The following is a 26019-nucleotide window of genomic DNA, read 5'->3' as shown; positions in this document are numbered from 1 at the left end:
GGTCACCTGAACCAAATCGGGTGTCAACCGTAAGAACGGTGGTTGCATAGCATGGTCAAAGATAGGACCTTGTGCCAGACCGAAAAATTATAAGGGTGAGCTTTACTATTGCTCCTACCAGGATAATAATTGCATTCGACACGTTATAGACCATAATTAAAAGCATGTCAGGGGACATTGCCTTAACAGTTGCTTGTTCAACGCTTTCCTTTACAATCGGACGGTAGTTTATCGAAAGGAAATATACAGAGCAAGTATACTGGATGTGTTGCTTTTCCAATACAAGGTTAGCAAGTGGGTGACAGAAAACCGCAAATTTTGAGCTAAAATTTTCAAATCTGAAACCCACCAAACCCACAAAAACAATTTGCAAACACCGGTGAAGGGTTATTCCAGAAAACTTATCTAGGGTAAAAGCTAGATTGAATTTTCAAAAAGATCAAATGTTTTCATAAAGATCCAATTTACTTAAGGATCTAAATTTTCATAGTCATGTGGGACTGTAAACCACATCGTTACTACCATTGTTCATACCGTCATATATAAATCACTGATGTACAAAGTGTGAAAAATAAAGAAGTGATTCTAGTATTTTTTATTTCAAGACTATATTGCTTGAGGACAAGCAACGCTCAAGTGTGGGAATATTTGATAATGCTAAAAACGAACACATAATTCATAGCATTATTCCTCAAGAAAGACAAGCTTTTAGTTGCAATTATTCTATTTACAAGTGATATTCGTTTAAATAATAAAAGGTGAAGACAAAAGACAGATTCGACGAATTGAAGACGCAAACGATCAAAAAGCTCAAAAGTACAAAGTACAATCAAAGTGGTTCCAATTATTGATAAGAAACGTCTAGAAATGACAAAAGTACAAGTTACAAAACGCAAACTACAAGATATTAAATTGTACGCAAGGACGTTCAAAAATCCGGAACCAGGACTAAAGTCAACTTTCAACGCACAACACAACGGAGCGAAAATTACAAGTCAACTATGCATATAAATATAATATAATATATAAATAATTCTTAAAATTATATATATATTATATTTATTTATTAAAAAATCCGTCGGCAAGCTAGGAGCCAAACTTGAATGAGCTGTAATCCACTACTCTGCGATCGCAGAGCTGTGAAGGAAAAACCCTTCGAGATCGCGGAGCACACCAAAACTGAAATGGGGCCTATAAAAGGCAACGCATTCGATCGAAATTTTACAACATCTTTTTCTTCTCTTCATTCATACGTAAATATATATATATTATATTTTAATTTTAATTTCTAATAATAAGGGTATGTTAGCGAATATTGTAAGGGTGTAAGTCGAAATTATGTCCGTGTAACGCTACGCTATTTTTAATCACTGTAAGTTATGGTTAATGTTATTTTTAATTTAATGTCTCGTAGATAAGTTATTATTATGCTTATTTAAGACGAAGTAATCATGATGTTGGGCTAAAAATATTAAGATTGGGTAATTGGGCTTTGTACCATAATTGGAGTTTGGACAAAAGAACGACACTTGTGGAAATTAGACTATGGGCTATTAATGGGTTTTATATTAACTAAACGATACCTCGTTAAATTAATATATAGACTTATAATTTGACATATTTATATATAACCACATACGCTTAAATGGGTACGGTGGGCGGGATATCTATAAATACCAATAATTGTTCATTTTACCGGACACGGAACTGGATTAATAGTTAATAGACTTGTTGAAACAGGGGTGGATTACATTCAAGGGTAATTGGTGTAATTGTTAACAAAGTAGTAAAACCTTGGTTTACACGCAGTGGATAACCTGGTGTATTCATTAAACAAAGTATTAAAACCTTGTTACAATTCGAATCCCCAATTAGTTGGAATATTTGACTTCGGGAATAAGAATAATTTGACGAAGACTTTCGCACTTTATATTTATGCCTGATGGACTATTATGGACAAATCCGTATGGACGTATCAAATAATCCAGGACAAAGGACAATTAACCCATGTGAATAAACTAAAATCAACACGTCAAACATCATGATTACGGAAGTTTAAATAAGCATAATTCCTTTATTTCATATTTAATTTCTTTTATTTCATATTTAATTGCACTTTTAATTATCGCACTTTTATTTATTGTCATTGTATTTAATTGCACTTTTAATTATCGTACTCTTTAATTATCGCAATTTTATTTTATCGCACTTTTATTTATCGCAATTTCATTATCGTTATTTACTTTACGCTTTAAATTAAGTTATATTTATTTTTAATATTTTACATTAGGTTTTAACTGCGACTAAAGTTTTAAAAATCGACAAACCGGTCATTAAACGGTAAAAACCCCCTTTTATAATAATAATATTACTTATATATATATTTGTATTTTTATAAATTTAAAACTAATATAGCGTTAAGCTTGTTTAAGAGTTTCCTGTGGACGAACCGGACTTACTAAAAACTACACTACTGTACGATTAGGTACACTGCCTATAAGTGTTGTAGCAAGGTTTAGGTATATCCATTCTATAAATAAATTAAAACTTGTGTAATCTGTATCGTATTTCGTAATAAAAATATATAACTATTTCGTACCCCCACGCTACAACATCAGACACATACAATAATAAGGAATATTAACTGTTGGAATTAGATATATGAATAACTTGCGACGTATATTTAAAACATGTTTTTAAATATTAACTTGGTTACAAAACATTTTGATTTAAAACAATATTATTAAATATACTTTGTTAGATAACGAGCCATTGATTTATAGAAGTAAATGACCAAAACACTCAATTGTATAAGTTATATCTCAAGTGGTATAGTTTTTGAATAATTTAAATCTATATTTTGACAAATGTACGAGTCACTAAAGGTAAAGTGCCAGTTTTCTTAGTGTACGAAAGGACGTTCGAAAAACCGGAACCGGGACATAAGTCGAGTGACAACGTACGACTTATCGGAACAAAAATTACAAGTCAACTATGCACGTGAATTTAATATAATATATATTTAATTATTTAAATTAAATATATTATATATATTATATAAAAATATGTCGACAAGCTAAAAGTTAAAAAAATTGTGAGCTGGATTTTGGGGCCATGCGATCGCATGAGAAATAAGCATAAAACCCATGCGATCGCATGTGGTTCAGTTTCAGCAAAAGTACTATAAATGCTCCAGTTTTTCTGCCGAATGTTTTACACCCTTTCACAATATCTCTCTCACTCTCTGTAATATATATATATATATATATATATATATATATATATATATATATATATATACACATATTATTATTATTATTATTATTTTTATTATTATTATTATTATTTATTATTAATATTAATTAACAAGTAAGTATTATTATTATTTATACATAAAATACTACGACGAGGTCATGAGCGAGCTATTTCAAAATGAGTTTTATGAGAGGGATAGAGCTAAGGAAATTATGGGTTATAGCTATGGAAGTTATGGGTAATGTTCATGGGTATAGTTCGCAAGTCAAACCTAGTGTTTATCATCTCCGTTGCGTCTACGTACTTTCCTACAATATTGAATCACAATATTGATACGTGAGCATTCATATCTTATCTTTGTATATTAATTGTGTATCCATGTATAGTGCTCGAGTATATATATTTATGCATGCTTGTATGCTAAATTTCTTCGCTAAACAGTTTATGATGAATCACGAATTAAATACATATATTACTAATAAAAGGTATATGATATGCATGTTTTTGGAAAGCTGGCGAAAAATCAATAACTTTTCATTTAGATATCGAATAGTTTCGATGAACGGATTAAAAGATATGATCAACTGAATTATGATTGACGTTAATTGAAATTGCTTTTGAATCTGCAATTAAGATTTAAACAACTTGTTTACGAGATTGATAAAATGGATTTTTTAAATATTACCAGCCGAGTAAATGAATTCTTATATAAAGCACGTCTCGTTTTGTTGAACTATTATCAAAATTGACTTTTTGAAACGACTTTGGATAACTTTTGTATGTCGATCTCGAGCATTATGATTGTGATACACTATGACCTGACCTAGCATGATAGACATTTATTGACCAACATTTGTTCTCTAGGTTGAGATCTACGGTTATTTGATATTTCGAGTTTCGGTCACATTTCGGTGAACGACTTTATATGCTGGCAAGGTGAGTTTTATTTGCTCCCTTTTTAATTGCTTTTGCAATCTATATTTTTGGGCTGAGAATACATGCACTTTATTTTAAACGCAATGGATACAAGTACATACTAAATTCTACACCGAGTTTGAACCGAAAATCCCTTAGCTTTGGTAACTAGTAACTGCCGGTTATAAGAACTGGTGGGCGCGAGTAGTTATATATGGATCCATAGGGCTTGACATCCCCGTCTGTTCCAGGTATAGAAACCCTAGCCTGAACTATAAAACAGACGTATGCTATTTGAGTTTAGTACACGTTGGTTTGCGTGTATTGTACATGTTGGTTGCATGTATGTTAAAACAGGGGTACTTATTATATAGACGTTAAAGTTTAGTTACCAGGGTGCTCAATCTTGTAGAATATTTTGATAAACGTTTCTGGATGAAACAACTGAAATCTTGTGATCCACCTTTATATACAGATTATACGAAACAATAAAACTATGAACTCACCAACCTTTGTGTTGACACTTGTTAGCATGTTTATTCTCAGGTTTCCTAGAAGTCTTCCGCTGTTTGCTTATATGTTAGACAAGCTATGTGCATGGAGTCATACATGGCATATTTTTCAAGGAAACGTTGCATTCACCAAATCATCACCATGTATCTTATTTTGACTGCATTGTCAATGGAAGTACTATTGTAAACTATTATATTACGGTGATTGTCTATATTTAGAAATCATCAGATGTCGAAAACCTTTGATTTAAATATTCATTTATGGTGTGCCTTTTCAAAAGAATGCAATGTTTACAAAACGTATCATATAGAGGTCAAATACCTCGCAATGAAATCGATGAATGACGTGTTCGTCCATATGGATTTGGAGCGATCGTCACAGTTGGTATCAGAGCGTTGGTCCTAGCAAACCAGGTCTTGCATAAGTGTGTCTAACTGATAGTTATTAAGATGCATTAGTAAGTCTGGACTTCGACCGTGTCTGCATGTTAAAAGTTTTGCTTATCATTTCTTGTCAGAAATTACATGCTTATCATTCTTAAGTCTAGACACGTTTTCCTGCATTTATTGCATAAATAGTGTATAGACAAAAAAATTCATATCTTAGCGTATCTATTACTGTAAACTTTTCCTGACACCTTCCGAAAATTTCTCCGTGATTTATGGAATTTGGTATTATATATACATATGTAAATTATGTATTGAAGAATACCAAACTAAATTCTATAATCTAATTCATATCAAAAATCATCTCCCTAATTATACAAGATGGATCCCGTATCTAGTTCAAATTCCTTAAACTCCGACAGCTATTCCGATATGGATATTCACCTGAATTCCGAAGACAGTGTAACCGGAATGGATCAACCAATCAGCCATCACCTATTCTGGATGAATTGGGGATGGGTTCGTAGCCTGCTTAGTCATTGGAGACAAGAAGAAGGTGATCCCTTCCATCCACCACATTGCCCTCTTGGCGAAGAAACTGAAGCACTTACCGGCGAACCTATTCGAGACACCATTTTCTCTCTCATTTCCAGAGTGTACCGTCACGATTATATATTATCTCAAATTCTAGATCTTATTTGTCCACTCGTCCGAACCGACAATCACCCCGGTGTAATAGAAGAAGTCAACGAGTTTCTCGCTCGGGTAGTGGCTTTGGAGAATGTGGTGCAAAGGTTACAAGCACCAGCAGCAGCACCGGCAGCAACAATACCACCATCAGCAACACCAACAGTACCATCACCACCACCACCAACAACATCCGCATCCCACACCTCAACATCACAATCTGTACCTCGAACATTAACGTCATACACACCATAGATACCAAGGAATACCAACAACAACAAACGATGAAGTATTGATTCATAACTTCATCGAAGAAATATTTTACAGAGAATATGTAGTTTCTAAAAGTTTTTGAGATTATATATTCTAGTCCTAGCCGAAAACCAGATGAGATTAATATTATGTTAACTCATTAAATCCATGGTTACATCTAAGGAAAATATATTTGTAGGTATATTTTCATAAAGATTGTAATTAAGAAAATTCTTTTGCACAAACTGTTAATGGTGATAATATTTTAACGGGTAGGTAATACTCGAAAGATATATAAATTCACAATTAATATGTTACATTGTTCGATTCTGATTCAACAATTCATCAACTATACTCACTACTTTCACAACAATATATATTCTTTTATAAAAATTAAAGCAACCATCCTCATCCAAATTTGATTACATATTTTGATTTTGACAAATCAAAATCCAAGTCAAGATTTAACAAAAGACATCATTCTTAGATTCCTACATCTTTCGAACCTATACTTTGACTTCAAAACTATGCTAGAACATCATAGAACCCAGAAAAGTATTTGTACCATTCAAATTCCTAGAACATCATATGAATATTAACGATTACAATCTATGTTCAAATCCCTAAAATTCCTGAAGACACTTCAAATAATGAATCATCGAGATGATGATCCAACCACATGTTACCGCAGTCTTGTACCTAAAAAAAAACCCTCGAAATCAAAGTCATAGTTTAACACGTATCCGTGTCAAACCCTTTGGCATTTATTAGCTAAAATAACTTTTCAATCCCTTTTCAAAATAGACAGTTTTGTCACCACTCCAGCAAATCACCTTCAATTGTTTATTCGAATAAGCCTTATTATAACGATTACCCCTTCATCATTTTTACCGGTGAACCTTTCATATTCCACCACATTAGCAGTAAACTTATCAACAACTTCATTGATCATTAAGCCTCTCCGAAAAATCACGATAATTATTCATTGAAACTCTATCAAGTACCCATATACAACTTGTAACAATAATTGTCATACCAACTATTAGGAATTAGCAAATCAGTATTTTGAATTTCGTAGCATTTTTCGCCAACAGTTATATATATACATATAACGTTTACCTTCAAGACTTACAGACTTCGAATGTGAAGTTTCTGAAAAACACCCTAAACTACGAACTAGTTCTCGAAATCTTGAAAAATGCTGATGAAGCAGCAAAAACTGTAAACGACTTTAACAGTCGAAAATTTGATGATAAAGAGTAGTGTGTTGGAAAAGCATAGAAAAAGAGAAAATTTGGTACTGGAAAACGAATTGAGCAAACCATGAAGGAGGCTGTAGACAAATCACAAAGACTAAACCTGCCTTCAAAGAATCCAAATGATTCAGTGTCTGCTGAAGTCATTAACGAATACCTTGCTCCTGACTCTAAACCTTTACGAACAAATCTTATTCATCATTCTTCAATATTAGAAATTCTAAGATATCATCGTATCTTTCATTAAAAATATCTTTAAATATTCATGAAGATATTTTCACAACTATTCTTATCTGAAATCATTTATCTCTTTGCGCTATCTAAAAAGAAACTATTTTAGTTTCTAAATCCTGAAAATTTCAAAAAATGGATGTTTTTGAAGTAGTGTTGGGAATTAAAGCATGAGTTAGTATAATATAATGACACCTGATCAACGTGATTATATTACAGCAAGTCATGCTGAGTTTCTAATGGAACATGATAAAGGTTCACAGATCCCACCCTCATCATGAACCATGTTACATAACTCTTTCATTCCATATAATCTTTAAATATATCAAGAAAATATATTTCTTGATGATTCGGTCTTTTCCGGATATTCTGGTAATTTGCCAAATTAAGATCGTGCAATTACGATTTCTTTCTTAGAACATTAACTATGTTCATCCAAAACTCCATACTTACGAATTCTGGACCATTATTCGCTTGACTTAAAGTCGGGAAGAGAAAACGAAAGCATGAAGCTCCGAAATATAATGGAAAATATAAAGCCCAATAACAACCCCGAAATTACAAACCGTGTATATCAATGCGTATAGCAATATAAAGACACGGGAGAATGAAAAACACTATAACCCCAAGGTAATGATAGAAGAAAATAACTTCCTCTGGTGGTAGATGAAAAAGAAGAATGACAGATATGAAAGTTAGGAGTATCTCAAGAATCAGAATTGGATGAAGCATTTCACAATCTTTTGGAAGTATGAAATGAGGAAGAAGATGTAGGAGTGGTGAAAATAATGAAACGGAAGTGGTTAATTTATAGCAAAATATCAGACATAGCAATCGAGGCAGATTACGCATTTAATCAAAGAAAATCCTAATTTCCGCAAATTCTGAAGAATCAAATCTTATTTAGATTATGAAGATTTTCTATTCCTTAAATTTCGGAAATCAATCGTTACTACATTAAGAGATAAGACGCATCTCTATTCTCCATTTCACTCTATTACGATAACTTCTCTCGTACGCTTCGAGTAATTGAATTGTTTTATCCATATTATTCAACGGTGATAAAAATTCTATTTATCAACTCATATTCGTCATAAAAACATTTTTATTGTTAGCCATGACGACCTCACTCAAATTTCGGGACGAAATTTCTTTAACGGGGAGGTACTGTGATGATCCGGAAATTTCTGACCAAAATTAAACTTAATCTTTAACGTTTCTGACACGATAAGAAAAGTCTATGAAGTTGAATCCTAAAATTCTTGAACTATTCAAATACCCTTCGATTGTTCTCAACGATTCGCGAACAAATATATGTAAATAGATACATATATATACTATAACTTGAAAACGTAACAAAGTGCTATGAAAACGATACTGTGCATTAACCTTATTGGTTTGATTATCTGATTGATATATTTAACTACGGAGTTAAAAGATTATGTCAAACGATTGAATTAAAAGATATTTATTGAGTCCCTTAAAGATTATGATATTATTACGAGTCTCTGTTGTGAGGTCCACGTTGATTTGGGAAATCGTTCATTTTTAACGATATTCGAAATAAATGGTAAAGTGTTAGTTTAAATAACGTATTTTTGGACACATACGATAATAAGGAATATTAACTGTTGAAATTAGATATATGAATAACTTGCGATGTATATTTAAAACATGTTTTTAAATATTAACTTGGTTACAAAACGTTTTGATTTAAAACAATATTACTAAATATACTTTGTTAGATAACGAGCCATTGATTTATAGAAGTAAATGACCAAAACACTCAATTGTATAAGTTATATCTCAAGTGGTATAGTTTTTGAATAATTTAAATCTATATTTTGACAAAGGTACGAGTCACGAAAGGTAAAGTGCCAGTTTTCTTAGTGTACGAAAGGACGTTCGAAAAACCAGAACCGGTACATAAGTCGAGTGACAACGTACGACTTATCGGAACAAAAATTACAAGTCAACTATGCACGTGAATTTAATATAATATATATTTAATTATTTAAATTAAATATATTATATATATTATATAAAAATATGTCGACAAGCTAAAAGTTAAAAAAATTGTGAGCTGGATTTTGGGGCCATGCGATCGCATGAGAAATAAGCATAAAACCCATGCGATCGCATGTGGTTCAGTTTCAGCAAAAGTACTATAAATGCTCCAGTTTTTCTGCCGAATGTTTTACACCCTTTCTCAATATCTCTCTCACTCTCTGTAATATATATATATATATATATATATATATATATATATATATATATATATATATATATATATATATATATATATATATATATATATATATATATATATATATATATATATATATATATATATATATAAATATAAACATATATATTATTATTATTATTATTATTATTATTATTTTTATTTATATTTATTATTATTATTAATATTAATTAACAAGTAAGTATTATTATTATTTATACATAAAATACTACGACGAGGTCATGAGCGAGCTATTTCAAAACGAGTTTTATGAGAGGGATAGAGCTAAGGAAATTATGGGTTATAGCTATGGAAGTTATGGGTAATGTTCATTGGTATAGTTCGCAAGTCAAACCTAGTGTTTATCATCTCCGTTGCGTCTACGTACTTTCCTACAATATTCACAATATTGATACGTGAGCATTCATATCTTATCTTTTATATATTAATTGTGTATCCATGTCTAGTGCTCGAGTATATATATTTATGCATGCTTGTATGCTAAATTTCTTCGCTAAACAGTTTATGATGAATCACGAATTAAATACATATATTACTGATAAAAGGTATATGATATGCATGTTTTTGGAAAGCTGGCGAAAAATCAATAACTTTTCATTTAGATATCGAATAGTTTCGATGAACGGATTAAAAGATATGATCAACTGAATTATGATTAACGTTAATTGAAATTGCTTTTGAATCTGCAATTAAGATTTAAACAACTTGTTTACGAGATTGATAAAATGGATTTTTTAAATATTACCAGCCGAGTAAATGAATTCTTATATAAAACACGTCTCGTTTTGTTGAACTATTATCAAAATTGACTTTTTGAAACGACTTTGGATAACTTTTGTATGTTGATCTCGAGCATTATGATTGTGATACACTATGACCTGACCTAGCATGATAGACATTTATTGACCAACATTTGTTCTCTAGGTTGAGATCTACGGTTATTTGATATTTCGAGTTTCGGTCACATTTCGGTGAACGACTTTATATGCTGGCAAGGTGAGTTTCATTTGCTCCCTTTTTAATTGCTTTTGCAATCTATATTTTTGGGCTGAGAATACATGCACTTTATTTTAAACGCAATGGATACAAGTACATACTAAATTCTACACCGAGTTTGAACCGAAAATCCCTTAGCTCTGGTAACTAGTAACTGCCGGTTATAAGAACTGGTGGGCGCGAGTAGTTATATATGGATCCATAGGGCTTGACATCCCCGTCTGTTCCAGGTATAGAAACCCTAGCCTGAACTATAAAACAGACGTATGCTATTTGAGTTTAGTACACGTTGGTTTGCGTGTATTGTACATGTTGGTTGCATGTATGTTAAAACAGGGGTACTTATTATATAGACGTTAAAGTTTAGTTACCAGGGTGCTCAATCTTGTAGAATATTTTGATAAACGTTTCTGGATGAAACAACTGAAATCTTGTGATCCACCTTTATATACAGATTATATGAAACAATAAAACTATGAACTCACCAACCTTTGTGTTGACACTTGTTAGCATGTTTATTCTCAGGTTTCCTAGAAGTCTTCCGCTGTTTGCTTATATGTTAGACAAGCTATGTGCATGGAGTCATACATGGCATATTTTTCAAGGAAACGTTGCATTCACCAAATCATCACCATGTATCTTATTTTGACTGCATTGTCAACGGAAGTACTTTTGTAAACTATTATATTACGGTGATTGTCTATATTTAGAAATCATCAGATGTCGAAAACCTTTGATTTAAATATTCATTTATGGTGTGTCTTTTCAAAAGAATGCAATGTTTACGAAACGTATCATATAGAGGTCAAATACCTCGCAATGAAATTGATGAATGACGTGTTCGTCCATATGGATTTGGAGCGATCGTCACATGTGATCATACATAATATGTAACCGCGGACAATGGGCGTGCATTTTGTGCACTCGAGGAGGATTATTGTTCGGTTCATCGTACACGAGGAACAATCTAAGAAAGGGTTGACGGGGAAATACGAGATACGGGCACCGACTACTACGAGATATGCTTGTGGGACACGTTTAGAGTCTTTCACCTAATTATCGTATTCGACACAATCCAACATTGATATCTTCAAACAATCAAGATGCAACATGACCTTCACACATTCTAAATAACGAAGATAAAGAAGATCAAGATGAAGATGACGAATAGTTTTTATAATCTTAATCTAGCTTTAAATTTTTTGTAATATTAATATTGATTTTAGTCTATTTCAAGTTTAATTGTTTTGTAAATTTTATTGTGGTTTTAATTTAAATTTATAGAAATTTAGTTTTAAGTAGAGATGGCCCACGCGAGCGACGGGCACGAATCCTTAGTACCCACGACTCGCCCGCCAGGATTTTTTTACCCGCGGGTACCCGTTTACCCGCCAACGGGTAAACTTTTCTACCCGTACCCGCAACCCGCGGGTTTACAAAATGTATACTTTAATTAATTTTTAGTAACGGATACCCATTACTCGCGGGTTTTACCTGCAAATAATTATAAAAATATATTAAAAAGTTAATTTATATAATATATAATTAAGTATATATATGCGGGTAAACGGGTATACCCTCGGGTAGCTCAAACGGGCATCACGGATTCACGGGTCGGGTTTTATCCGCGACGAGTATGAAATACTCGTGACCCGCCAACGGGTAAATTTTTTTACCCGACCCGTGCCTCGGGTACATTTTTTCATAAATACCCGTCCGTTACGAGCACGGGTACCCGCGGATTACGGATTTTTTTTCCACCCATTACCATTCCTAATTTTAAGTTTTAAAATATTGAGAAAGATGTCATAATTAATTGGAAGTATTTAATATGTGATGGTTGGTAGCCCTCTAATTCCTCAAAAGGTATACTAAATGCTATTAACTTTACTTTTCGAAGTTTGAACGGAGGAAGAAAAACTTTGCCGCCATACAACACTTTCTTGTTCATCATTATTTTACTAAAATCTTCCTCAAATCTGTTTTCAACTCTGTCGGCAAGGGCACGAGGCTACACGCAATCCTATCATCAACGAGTTTATTCGGTAAATATTTTCTCTAACAATTCCAATTTGATATAATCGTAGCTATTATTTAATTTAATTTGATTCCGTGCCCTAAAAAACCAAACTTGGAGTATACTTTGATGCTTCTAGTAATTACAATTTTGGTGACCCTTAATTATGTGTCTTTTAATTTAAAATTGTGCGTTTCAAAAGTAAGACTGATATTTATCTGCTGAACACCGTTTATACATCTAATTGTACAAAATTCAACACTTGCCCACCAACTGTTTGTGAAAATGTGCAGTTTTTGTCAAGTTCATGTGTATTTATATTACATATGTGCAATTTGACTGTAAACTTTTAAATGTTTATTTTTATTATGCATTTTTGGTTATTTATCACTTCTTTTACTGGAAGAAAAAAAAAAAAAAAAACAACTTTTGCAAGTAGGGAATCTTCAACAAGTTGACCTTATGAGAGCAAATTGACATGTGGTATTATAAGTTATCTCATGCGCTGTTTGGCTTACGGAATCCAATGGGATTTTGTCGGAATTGGAATGGAATCTAGACACGCATCGTGTCTAAATTCAATTCCAATTCTGCCCAAAACCCATTGGATTCCGTGAGTCAAATAGGGCCTCAGTTTTCTATAGCTTGTATGCAGGGTCTTAAAGCTTGTAAAGTATTGTGCCTGTTGAATAATGTGACAATGTTTAATTTACTTTATATTTTGATCCTAATTTGATCCATATGAAATATTACTTATTGCTCAATATCTATTCTATATAGAGCATTTAACTCGTGCATATATCTTTAGTCATCAACAATAATTTATTTAGTTATGTAGAATATATGTGCCATGACTAGACAAAATGGCAAACTTATTCAACAAATTAATAACCCTTCGGTGCTAATCGGTGAATGCAGGATTGTAGGCTGAGATGGTTTGTACAAGGTCTAAAGCCACACTCAACAAATCACCCGAAAGATCAAAAACGAACAAAACACCCGAAAGATCAAAAACGAACAAAACACCCGAAAGATCAAAAACGACAAATATTATTGACCATCTTATCTCCACCCTTGAATCTTCCGAGGTTGGGCTATTCTCAAGTAATGCGTGTGATTTTAATCTAGTAACACTTTATTCTTAAGCTGCCTCTAAATTTAATTTCTTTATTTTCCTTGTTTTATTAGGGTATCAAGACGCGATTTCTAAAAAGTTTATATTATTTACTCTGTCAATTATCTAAAAAGCACGAACTTTTTACAAGCAAAGGAGCTAATTTAAACGAGTTGTGTCTTAAAACCGACGAAGGTGAAGTTCTGAATTTGAAAGATGTATATTCGCTCTCCATTATCCTCTTCAAAGATCTTCAAAAGAGATTAAAGCAGTTGCACTCTTCTGAGCACAACGTTTCTTCTAGTCGATCCCTTAAATTGGAAGAACTAAAAATATTAATAAGATGTTGTATGATAATTTTGACCTTTCCTTTGCCTCTAGAACATCTTTTGGAAAGTGGACGAGTTCTTCTCCTAATATTCAAAAACTGGAGCTTACTTGATGTAGCAGGAAGACAGCATGAACAATCTGATTTTAACAAGTCGATTTCATGTCAATGCATGTACGGTGATGAATATTCTTCCGAGTCCTTTGCAAAGTTCGCGTCTTTATCATCGTTAAAGCTATCTGATCCTTGTATTCCTTCTATTGCAGAAATCCTTGAGGTATTGCCATTTATGTACTTTTTCTGTTTATGAAATGAGTACCTTTGTAATATTTACCTTTTGTACAGAACCATCCTACACCATCAGATCAGATTCAGATTAATATATTATAGAAAACTCAATAATCTCTTTTTTTGCAATATTTACCTTTGTTGTGTTATTTTCTTAGTAAAAATTCTGTACCTTTTTTGGGATATAAGTTTCACTTGAACATCAATAGTATTCAACCAAATTAATAATATAAAATTTTGTTGGCATACATGAATCTCAATAATATGTTTTATTAGATTTCAAGGTTTTAACTCTATAATCAAAAGGCTCTTTTTAGAAGTATATGCATTTTATGATAACAAGTGTGCATCTTAGCAGGTGGTCGTAGATGAGCTTTTATTGCATGGTCGGTTGAGAAAGTATTTGTCGTTTATTGATTCGTGTTCTCCAAAACACGAACGCTTATTTAAGCTAGTCACTAATCGTTGCGACTTTGGATTCGTGATCGAGATGCTATGTTCTCATTTTTCACTGTCATTTTCTGACGAGCGGGCTCTACGGGAATTTTGTAGTGGAATAACATGGATTCATTCAAACAAATCTAAATCGTTAGAACTAAGTATCATTGCATCTAGAACGTTGCTGCATAACCCTGTTGTACTTTCGTCACCCAAATTGTTACAAGCTCATATTCTTTCATTGGTATCTAATGCAATCAGTGTCACCGTAAATTGTGAAACGCTGACATCAGATCCTAAACGGGGTGATTTATACCTTTCAGTATTTGAAATCTCGGTTTTATTGTACAGACAACACATGTCTACTTTGGTAACTGAGAACCGTTCAGAAGATGCTAGGGGCACTTTGGTCCAATTACACAATAAAAGTTCCCAGCTTTCATTCGAATCTTGTATCGAGCTTTCAAAAAAGGAGAAACTCGATCAGACGATAGCTGCATTGAATGAGTCATGGAAGTTAAGTTTACGGAACACGGTCTGTAAGAAAAAGTCTGACCTTTTGGCATTGTCTATAGAATATATGCAGGAGAACGTATGTATAATTGACCCCACATGCAGAGATGATATTGTAACTTTCTTGAAATGCATGTTAACGAGAACTGCTAACGACGTTAACGATATCGAACTGCCACTTAACGGTTGTGCCAGTCTGCAAGATATTTGTTTTTTAGCATCTTTGTTGATGTTAATGAGTAATTCTTTGATACAGTCCGTTTGGTCTCTTAAACATCAGTGTCCTGATTCTTTAAATGACAAGAAATATGATTTAATTGTGGGAATCATTAGTTGTTTTAAAGATTTTAATATCCGCCTACCGATTCAAAAGTTTGCATACGGGATAATGGAAACAAATCCAAGTAGTCATAAGGAGTCAAGGCTAATGCTTTTACATATCTTAGGGTTGCTGTCGTTATGTTTCGATAGTGGGTTTGACTTTTTGGTCAAAAGTTGCATCTCTGTGATAATCGGTTTGACTAATCTATTTGTTCTCGAAGAGGGTAATGTAGACGCATTGAAGTCATTAGCAGATCCTAAATCATCATCTGAAGGGTATCTTATCGTTTACAAAGAGGTGAATGTTTTACTTTGCTTTTTTATTGTTTAAAAAGTTTCTGTACTTATAATTGTGGTACACAAAACTGAGACGTAAAAATTGGTGCAGGCTCTGATTTGCCAAACTCCTACACTAGCGATAATTTCGAAATATCAGAAGATACGGACATCGTATGTGAGGTATGTACTAAGATGGTAACAGTGTTGCAAAACTCGGAATTACTCGGCCAATGCTCGTTTTTTGCAACTCGGGGAGTACTCGGTCAAATTTGGTCAAAACTCAGTCAAACTCGTCCAAATTTTGGCCAAAACTTGGGATTACTCCGAAAATCGGCCAAACCTCCAGATTACTCGGAAAATCAGTCAAGACTCGGTTAAAATTGGTTAAAGTCAAACTTGGTTAACATCCGATCCGAGCACTCCTCGAGTTGCCGAGTACTCGCTAAAAAGTCCCAACCGAGTACAGTAGCGACTTTTGCAACCTTGGATGGTATTACATGTCATGTAAGCACTCATTTTAGTACTATTGTACTATGTGCTTATCCTGCAAACTTACTTGCACAGTTTCTCTTTATAAACACTTAAACCTTTGCAAACATACATTAAGCTGTTACGTTACATAAGGTATAATAAAGAGCAATGCGAAAAGATACTAGAAAACTAGGGGTGGCAAGGGTGGACGATATGTCTAACGGGAAACATTCGAAACTCGAAACCAGTCGGGTTAAATTGAATTGCAACAATATTTTGTTTATATAATTTAGTGTGTTAAATATGATTAACTGTACTATAATATTATTTATTACTAGTATTTCAGTATTAAAGTAGAATTTTAATTGAATGATTGAGGAGGTTTTAAAAAGTATATACATGTAAAACTTTCTACCTGTAATCATTTTTTAAATGCTATATGTGTTTTTTTATTTTATTTTTTACATATTAGAGATTAGAGATATACGATAACCCAAATCTACCTATGCGTAAGTAAATGGGTTGACTTAGCCACTTTAAGGACATATTAAATACTGATTCTCGACTCTGTGTTCCTAAACAATTCTATAAGAACTTGTTTCAAATGCATGAGCAAAACACTAATTTGCCAACTTGAGAGGTGGCAATTTTAACGGTTAAACAGATAATTGGATAAGGTTTCCCGTGTCCGAGGAAGGAGCGTATTTATAAAAAGAAGAATTATCTCTTTTTTCCTGACCGGGTCAATAAATATATGAAAGATTTTGAAATATTTTATTTTTTTTTTAATTTTTTTTTTAATACATAACTGATAACTTATTCCAGAAGTGTTCGCAACTCGATCGTGGATGATGGAATCCTTAATAAAGATTTGATGGTGTGGTTCTTTCTAATCATATTTCAAGTATATTTTACATAAATTTGTAAAAATAGATGGACATAAGAAAAAGTTAAAAGGTCAACCAGACTAGTTATTTGACCCACATCCAAAGACTACCCAAATTGACCTGAACATGTGTTTATCCTTTACCAATCCTCCTATATTTCTACTGCTAACTTCTAAAAATCCTAAAAATGCTAAATTACATTCGAAATTACATTACTAACATCACCATTCTTTCAAGGTTACGTACGTACTTACTCTACTTTCTTCTTCTGATTTTCTCACTCAGCAACGCTTATCTTGCAAATGAATCCACATCAACAAAAAATGTGGAAACAGAAAACGGATCAACCACATTGGATCCGTTTAACATGGGGTATGTGTCTACTAGCAAAGTAGAAACTTGTAGTGGAGAAACTTACCTTAAAACCAGATTTAAAGAATCAGGTTGTGCGACTGATATCGATGATTTAGTTGACTTTGTGGAGTGCAAAAAGGGAAAAGATTATGCTGATTGGTTAAAAAGCCGAGAAAAATTCCGAGATCAGAGATTAAAGAAAATCGAGAAACTTAAGTGGGAGAGGAGGAAACAAGGATGTAGGAAATCCATGAAAAGGTTAGACGGTCTACATTGACTTTAATCGCTTTAAAAGTCAATCGGTCCTACTATTATTATAGGATATATCTATATAACATTTGTTAGAGATTAGTTTAGTCATTATGTTTAGTTAACATCTATCTTTATTAGTTTGAGCTATAATGCACAGAGGATCATTTGTATGTTGATGCAGGACAATTAAGCTAGGTTGGTATATTTTGTTATAGTTTTTGAACAAACTTGATACAAGTACAATGTTATTAACCACTCTTTCTTCTTATAAATCTTTCACTTTTATTATTAAAATTACAACATATACATAATCCCCAATTCAAATTACACCATGCATTTTGCTTATTTCCCTTTGTTGCCAATGAGCCCAATGGTGTAGGACACATGAACCCCAAGTGCCACAATTACCAAAACGCCCACACCTACATTCACCAACACCTTCCTATCTTCATTAAGCACTCCTAGCACACTCCTTCCTGCCACCTTATTCTTCTCCGTTTTATCGCCATGAACACTAGGATCACCATTCAATTTTCCCATTTTGCCCTCAATATTTCTCGCCTTGTCTCCTAATAATGTTTGTAATCCTTTTTCTCCATCATTCAAATCTGTTTTTTCGGAAATATTAGGCTTTTCACCTACATCATGTTTGTCCGCCTTCTTAGGAACACTCGTTGGTAGTGTTCCAAACTTAAATTCCTCTGTCTCGTCCGAATCCGTCGAAGAACTACTAGAATTTGGCTTTGCAATTGGTTGTGGTGGCAAGTTGTTTTTATCTTCTAAAGTAGTGCTAGGTTTCTTTTCATTTAGTTCTTCTTTTCGCTTTTGTAACGCGTCTTCTTGCTTTGTCCGTTTGAAAGGTTGTTCTTCGGTTTTTGGTGCAACTTGAGTTGTGGTGGTTGTAACAGTTGGCGGAGGTGTATTAATGATCTTTCTTGGCATTGTAATTGTCAAGATTCCGCCATCAAATCTTGCACGAATACCACTCATTTCACAGTTTTCAGGAACTCGAAAATCTTCTTGAAACCTACTCCATTTGTTACCACCAACCAAACGTTCACCACGAACTCTAACTATGTTCAAGTCTTCAGTCGTAACCTTAATATACTCCTTTTGAAAACCTGTAAGGATAATAAATTTACTTAATTAACTAAAACAAAATGGAATATTACGTAGATTAGCAAATAAAGTTGATGAAATATTTAGTTACCGGGAAGATAAACAAGAAGAATATCATGATCATCTTCTTGTCTCCATTCAGACATGGGTTTAAATTGTTCGTACACACGGCCTAGCCGTGGCGGACGGTTGAGATTACCCCTACCACCCCTTCCTCTCATTGCCATTTTTCCGGTTTTGTTGAATCTTTTATATCGAATTAGATGTGATTGAAAGGGACAAATGGTTTGTGTTTGTTCAAATAAGAGAAAAGGGTTACGTATTTATAAACATATATGCATTTGTGTATAAATATTTGAAAATGAGGGTTTATGTTTGTTTGTGGGGTGAAGGTATTCTAAATAGTTTGCTTGGTGTAGAGGTTATGTAAATGTCATATTATTATTGTGATGGTTAATTGAATGCTTGTTGGTTGACCTTTCCTAGAGTTCACTTGACCTAATTCAATAAACTAGGCATATGTTTGTTAGCCAAGAAGCAATCTAGAAAATCCGTAATATGTTTATCATGATTCATGAATGTAAACACTATGAAAAATGTTATTTTTTTTGATGGTGTACATACTAATATTACATTCATGCATATAGCAATAAAAATGCTGAAGTTCATTTCTAAAAATGACAAAATGTTAACATAGAAACTAACCCAGTCAATTAACATTGTGAAACAATTAACGGTTTATAAGGTTATAAATGAACTTTGGGACTTTTTGTTCACCTTTGGACAACTTTGTCCGTTTATTAACTTTTTTTTTTTTAATCATACCATTGTTAAGTAATTATTCCTTAGGTCTTTTGATTAGGGCCCGTGGCACTCATAAAAGTTATTCTTGTTAGCGGAATAAATACAGCTTGCATGCCATATTTGTTACTAATACTGCTAATGGCACATCAAGGCATTAACAGGCACATCAAGGCATTAACAATTTAACAGTACATAATTTCCATATTAATAGCATGGTAGCTAGGCCCATAATGAATAAAACAGTAAGAAAGATACCAAATCATCATGATATTACGCATTTATCTAAAAGATAAAAGACTAAGAGTCATGAAGAGTAACAAACTATAGCTTCTTATGCATTAAATACAACTTCTTAATGCACTTAAAACATATAAGTAGTACATTACAGCTAAACACGTAATCTACAATAACACTCTATCATCTAATTGGATGTTGTCTTCCTATTTCAAACCACCAATTATTTTCCAAACTCGCGCACTTTACTCACCTTCAACATACAAGTTCTACACTCCATAAAAAATGTGGCATACTCAACTCAACAGCCCACATGCTCCATGTAATCTAGGCCCAAAACCAGCTACTAGCCCAGTATGGCCTCACACAACAGCAGCTACAGGGCCTTTACATGCCCCTCATTTCCGCCCAGCAACAAGCCTATAAGTACCAGATTCGATCCAATAACACTAGGCCAAAATTACTTGTTCATTCTGGGCCACCTACTTATTCTTGGCCGCCTGCTTATTCTGGTGGACCACCACCTATTCTTGGGCCACAACAAGCCTCTACAAACCAACAGTCCACATCGTTTGGGCCTCGCCCGCAGGGCTCGAAGATGCGAGCTAAAATATGAATACATGTCCATCTTCTCATCTCATAAATAATTGAAGTAAAAATTTTATTTAGTGAATTTATCCGTCTGTCACTATTAGTAACAAGATCTTATTCCAGTCACTAAAACCGGCCGTATCATTTTGTCAACTCTACATCAACCCCTTTACCTACATATCTGCTTGTCACACTCAATATTGTCAAAAATCATGTCCATATCCATCAATTTACAGGTTATAACAAAATAGAGAGTTTTTCTGTAAAAAACTATCTGACTAACCAACTACTACTCCGATGTAATAACATATGTGACTTCCGGTCACAAATTCGCTCTAACGACCTATCCACCAAGCACTTCTTGCCTAACATACCAAGTGGCACAAATGACTTGGAAACAGGAAACGATGTGTTGAGTAGTTTTATTTCTAATCATTGTATTTTTTTTTTTAAATTACCTTGTAATGCTTGTCAACTTGATGATTCAGGAGTTCCCTATCCTTCCAAACTACTTCCCGTTCAGTTGCTGAAAGATAGAGAGATAGAGAGAGTGCTAAGTTTCACACTCTTGGACCTCGTCTTTAACTAGGATTGATGAAGCTTATTTTGTTTCAAATAGTCATCAATTTACATCTTCCAAGATCTAGGTCTTTTTCATTGAACCGTTCGACTTTAAACTTACCTTTTTCGCTAGTTATCTCGATCTACAATCTTTAAGCTCTGATATTAATATTTAGGAATTTATAAGCTATTTAACACAATAAGTTGATGACAATTAGGGGCTGAGCCATGAGTGTTGTGGGTGCAATTAATTCATTCAATTTATAGAATAGTTTTTATTTTTTATTTTTTTAACAGTAGTTTGAGATCATCTAGTGGGACTAAACCACCCACACGATCATCTTTCGCAGTTACATAACTCGCCCCCAACTGCTGCCCTGTAGGAAACCCGAACTAGTTCGAGAGCATGGCCGGTAAAACCTCCATCCCCGCAGCCCCCGCAACGCAATGTGCGAAAGACGACCTTTGGTGGATTTCAAAGTCAGGAGATAACATTGTGTGCAATGTTGTAGTCCTCGGGAGTCGAACTCCTGACCTCTAACAAAGTTTTTCAGGCCACTACCACTTTGAGCTACAACACAAAGTTTATAGAATAGTGTGGTCATATAAACTTTACTAGTTTATAACCCGCGAATTCACGAGGTTATAGTATTAAAAGTTAAGTTATATAAGCTAGTAAAAATGAAGACGTTGTCGGACAAATTAATAAACAGTGCACTATGACATTGAAAATATATATATATAAACAATTATTGTTGCGTGTCAACCGAACAATGTTGATACAAGATATTAATCCGTTTTGACCCCTTCCTCAATCGTCTAACTTGCATCTTTTGATCTAGTTTTCAAAATAATTGACATTTATTCCTATTATTCCAATGTAGGATCAACCTTGTTGTCTAAAAGTAGCCATGTTGAATTAAAACGTGCAAGACCAACGAAAATTATGAAAATAAAAGAACGTATTTATAACCCGCAAATTTAAGGGATTTCAAACATGGTTTGATTATTCACATAATATTGTATTTATTATATATAATTCAATTGCGGACACATAGATATAAGTTCACATTAGCTACAGATAAGTATGAACGAAGGACAGAAACTGGAGTCGGAAGCTATGAAATCCAACGTGAGGTTTGTGCCATATTTATAGGGTAAATAGGAATTGCAACGAATCGAATTGATATTCCGTTTAGGGTTAAAGAAATTGAAGGAAAAGATTTATTGGTTTAGTATTCGAATTGGCTTATGTGCGGAGAGTGTTGTTAACAAAATATAACTGGACTATCCTTTCTAATCCTCTACTCTCTTTTTTTTTTCAAAAGGAAATAATTTTATTTGAGAATCACGAAAGGGCCAAGCAATTAGTTGGCCTAGCCCAAATACACGAGTACATGAATAAGGCTATCACCAGACAAACCCTGGAGTATAGCAGAATTAGAAGGAACAAGGAGTTGCAGAGCAAGCAACTGGAACTAATCTAGCAGAAAACAAGACTCGACAATAATGAAACTCGAACACTCAAATAAAATAAACTAGCGGGTTAGTTAACCATTGTAGCCTCTCGATCTTCGCATCTTTAACTCGGTTGGAGTTCCATTCAAAGGATTTTAATTGAATTTCCATCAACACCGTCGGTCCATTCCAACAATGATTCAAGAAAACTTGGTTGTTACGGTTCTTCCATAAAAGATATCCACATGTCCACTCAAGTGCTTGCCAAATAAATTTGCCCCGTGGTGTAAGAGTTTGATTACAATTTCCACGAAACGCTTCATTGGTACTTAAATTGATCATCGGTCCTAACTTCCACCATTGATAGATCCTTTCCCAAATATCCAATGATTGACGACAAAAGATCAAAGAATGCTCGAGCGATTCAACATCATCATCAAATATAGGGCATCTCACGGAATCAAGGTCAATACCTCTTTTATCTATTTCGGTAAGGACCAGGATTCTCCGTTTCAATACCCTCCATATGAAACTTCAACTTTAAGAAGAACAAGATTGTTGCGGAGTGTAGGTTGTCTCGTCCGAGAATCCAATAGCCTTTTATCGTCAATTAGTCTTGCCAATTTTTTTGTAATGAACTTTCCATCAGAAGATAACCCCCACGACTAGAAATCTCTGCTGCAATCTGTTTTTTTCATACGCATTCAGCAGCCTTGTTAAGTCTTCCAATTCTCCTAGAGCCCTGCCCGAAACTGCACGCTTCCAATCCCAGTTTGCTGTCCACAAACTGCCTCACCAATTAATTCTGCTATTAACATCAGTTTGTTGATTCGATTCGAGGTGATAAAGTCTCGTGTATCTCATTTTAAGAGGACAATCGCCTAGCCATGAATCTTCCCAGAAACTTGTAGTTGTGCCGTCTCCAATCTTTTTCTTGAAGGAATTCCCAAAGTCGACGCCTGCTTTCTCTGTATCTAAACCTGAACGCAATATATTAATCCAAACACCACTTTTCCCTTGGGGCCTATTATGGTCCAAAGGTACAACCAGCCCATTAGTGCCATTTTTTTGACACACGAACCCAAAGTGCATTTGAATCCGACTTGGCCCGACAAATCCATTTACCCAAAAGTGCAAGATTTTTTGCCCTTAAGGATCCAATGTTTATACCCCTGTCACCGTACAGTAAGAGGGAGTATTCCCATTTGACCCAAATAATTTTGGAACTCTCATCCGACCCGCCCCAAAAGAAATTTCTACGAATACGCTCGAGAGAATTAATGACACTCACGGGTGCACGAAAAAAGGAGAAATAATATAGCGGAATACTATTGAGGACCGACTTCACCAACGTTAACCTTCGACCAAACGAAACCGTTTTTGCTTTCCAATTTGCAAGTTTATTGTTAAGTTTCTCAATAACGGGATTCCAACTTTCAACACGATTCATGTTGTGACCTATCGGTAGCCTAAGATAAGTAAACGAAAACTCGCCAACCTTGTAACCTACTCTAAGTGCCATATTATTTATTTCACATGCGGACGTTCCCAACCCAAAAATATGACTCTTATTATAATTAATTTTTAACCCTGACACCTTCTCAAAACAATTAAGTAGCTTTAAAAGGTTATAAAAATTTGTCTACTCCAATCTCCTAAAAATATAGTATCATCCGCATATTGTAGATGAGATAAAAGCACCTTGTCCGTTTCAATTTCCACCCCTTTGTAAAGTCCACAATCTAATGCCTTTTTTATAAGTAAATTTAAACCTTCCACCGTGATGATAAAAAGAAAAGGGGATAGTGGATCCCCTTGTCTTACCCCTCGTTCGATATTGAATTCTTTCGTTTGTGACCCATTCACAAGAACGGATATCGAGGTTGACTTAAGACAAGCTAAAATCCAGTTCCTCCACCTGATACCAAAACCTGTTCTCCTTATTATTTCAAGCAAAAAATCCCAATCTAAACTATCGAATGCCTTTTTGAAGTCGACTTTAAAGATAAGACTTTTTTTCTTGTCTCTATTAAGAAAATCAATAACTTCGTTCGCAATGAGTACACCATCAAGTATAAACCGATCTTCTAAGAAGGCATTTTGCTCAAAACTAATAAGATTAGGAATAATTTTCCTAATGCGAACAGAAAGAATTTTCGCGATAATTTTGTAATAACTTCCCATCAAACTAATTGGTCGGAAATCATTAAGTCCCAACGGGTCAGCTTTCTTTGGTACTAATGTCACGAAAGAGGCGTTGCACCCATTTGAAATTTCGCCTTTCTCCCAAAACCAACTAAGTGCTTTTATAAGATCATGCTTGATTACCTCCCAATATTTTTTGAAGAAGTTAAAGTTGAACCCATCGGGCCCTGGCGCTTTGGACCCACCACATTCATTAATTGCCATAAGAATTTCAGCTTCTGAGAAAGGAACCTTGATACTCTCGGCTTGATCGGTAGACAACTGATATGGCAGCCCCATCATAGTATTCGGATTCAGCTTCATCTTATTTGACGACTGCCTCTTAAATTGCAAATTAAAATGATCGAAAACATGTGGTTTAATTGCATCAGGTTCTTCAACCCACATTCCATTTATGTTAAGCCCTCAAATGTTTCTTTTTGTGTATCTTCTTTTCATCACGGAGTGGAAGTATTTGGTATTTTTTCGGCTTCAAGACACCATTTAATTCGCGCTTTCGCTTGCCATAATTGTCTTAATTTTTTCTTTCGACACCTAATTTTCTCTAACCTCCATCCATTCAAGCCTTTCGTCATTTGAGAGATTTCTGCTTTCAGCAGTTAATTCCCACCTATTCGCAGCCTTTTTAAGCTCCTCAATTTCAGTATCAATTTTTCCTACTGTATTTACACTCCATTCCTTTAAAGCTTGTTTCACAATTTTTAATTTATTTCGAAATATGCAATTAGGTCTTCTTTGAAATGTCCCGTTCATATTGATTATAAATGTTCCATATTAATTGATTTCGTCGCGAGGTTTTGACCTCTATATGAGACGTTTTTTCAAAGACTGCATTCATTTTTAAAACAACCATAACCTTTATTTTATTGATAAAGGTTTAAAAAGCATTACGTAGATTATCAAATAATGATAATCTAAAATATACCGTTTACACACGACCATTACATAATGGTTTACAATAAGAATATATTACATCAAAAATAAGTTTCTTGAATGCAGTTTTTACATAATATCATACAAGCATGGAC

The 26019-nt window shown here is 33.8% G+C and overlaps 2 protein-coding genes across 2 annotated transcripts; one reads left to right on the top strand and one right to left on the bottom strand.

Annotated features, from left to right (window-relative positions):
• Positions 1–14388: 14388 nt before the first annotated feature.
• On the top strand, positions 14389–18191 carry LOC139868318 (uncharacterized). The gene is made up of 4 exons (XM_071856650.1): positions 14389–14493; positions 14863–16074; positions 16165–16235; positions 17699–18191. The coding sequence occupies exons 1-4, from the start codon at positions 14389–14391 to the stop codon at positions 18042–18044; spliced, it is 1734 nt and encodes a 577-aa protein (XP_071712751.1). The 3' UTR covers positions 18045–18191.
• An 86-nt stretch (positions 18192–18277) lies between these two features.
• On the bottom strand, positions 18278–19365 carry LOC139865611 (uncharacterized). The gene is made up of 2 exons (XM_071853679.1): positions 19230–19365; positions 18278–19140 (listed from the first exon to the last, which is right to left on the bottom strand). Exons 1-2 carry the CDS (start codon positions 19363–19365, stop codon positions 18362–18364), a joined length of 915 nt encoding a protein of 304 aa, XP_071709780.1. The 3' UTR covers positions 18278–18361.
• Positions 19366–26019: the final 6654 nt, after the last annotated feature.

The sequence above is a fragment of the Rutidosis leptorrhynchoides genome, chromosome 9 (assembly GCF_046630445.1).
Source record: "Rutidosis leptorrhynchoides isolate AG116_Rl617_1_P2 chromosome 9, CSIRO_AGI_Rlap_v1, whole genome shotgun sequence".
NCBI lineage: Eukaryota > Viridiplantae > Streptophyta > Magnoliopsida > Asterales > Asteraceae > Rutidosis > Rutidosis leptorrhynchoides.
Note: the sequence above shows the minus strand (reverse complement) of the source record. Positions and strands in the feature narration are given on the sequence as shown.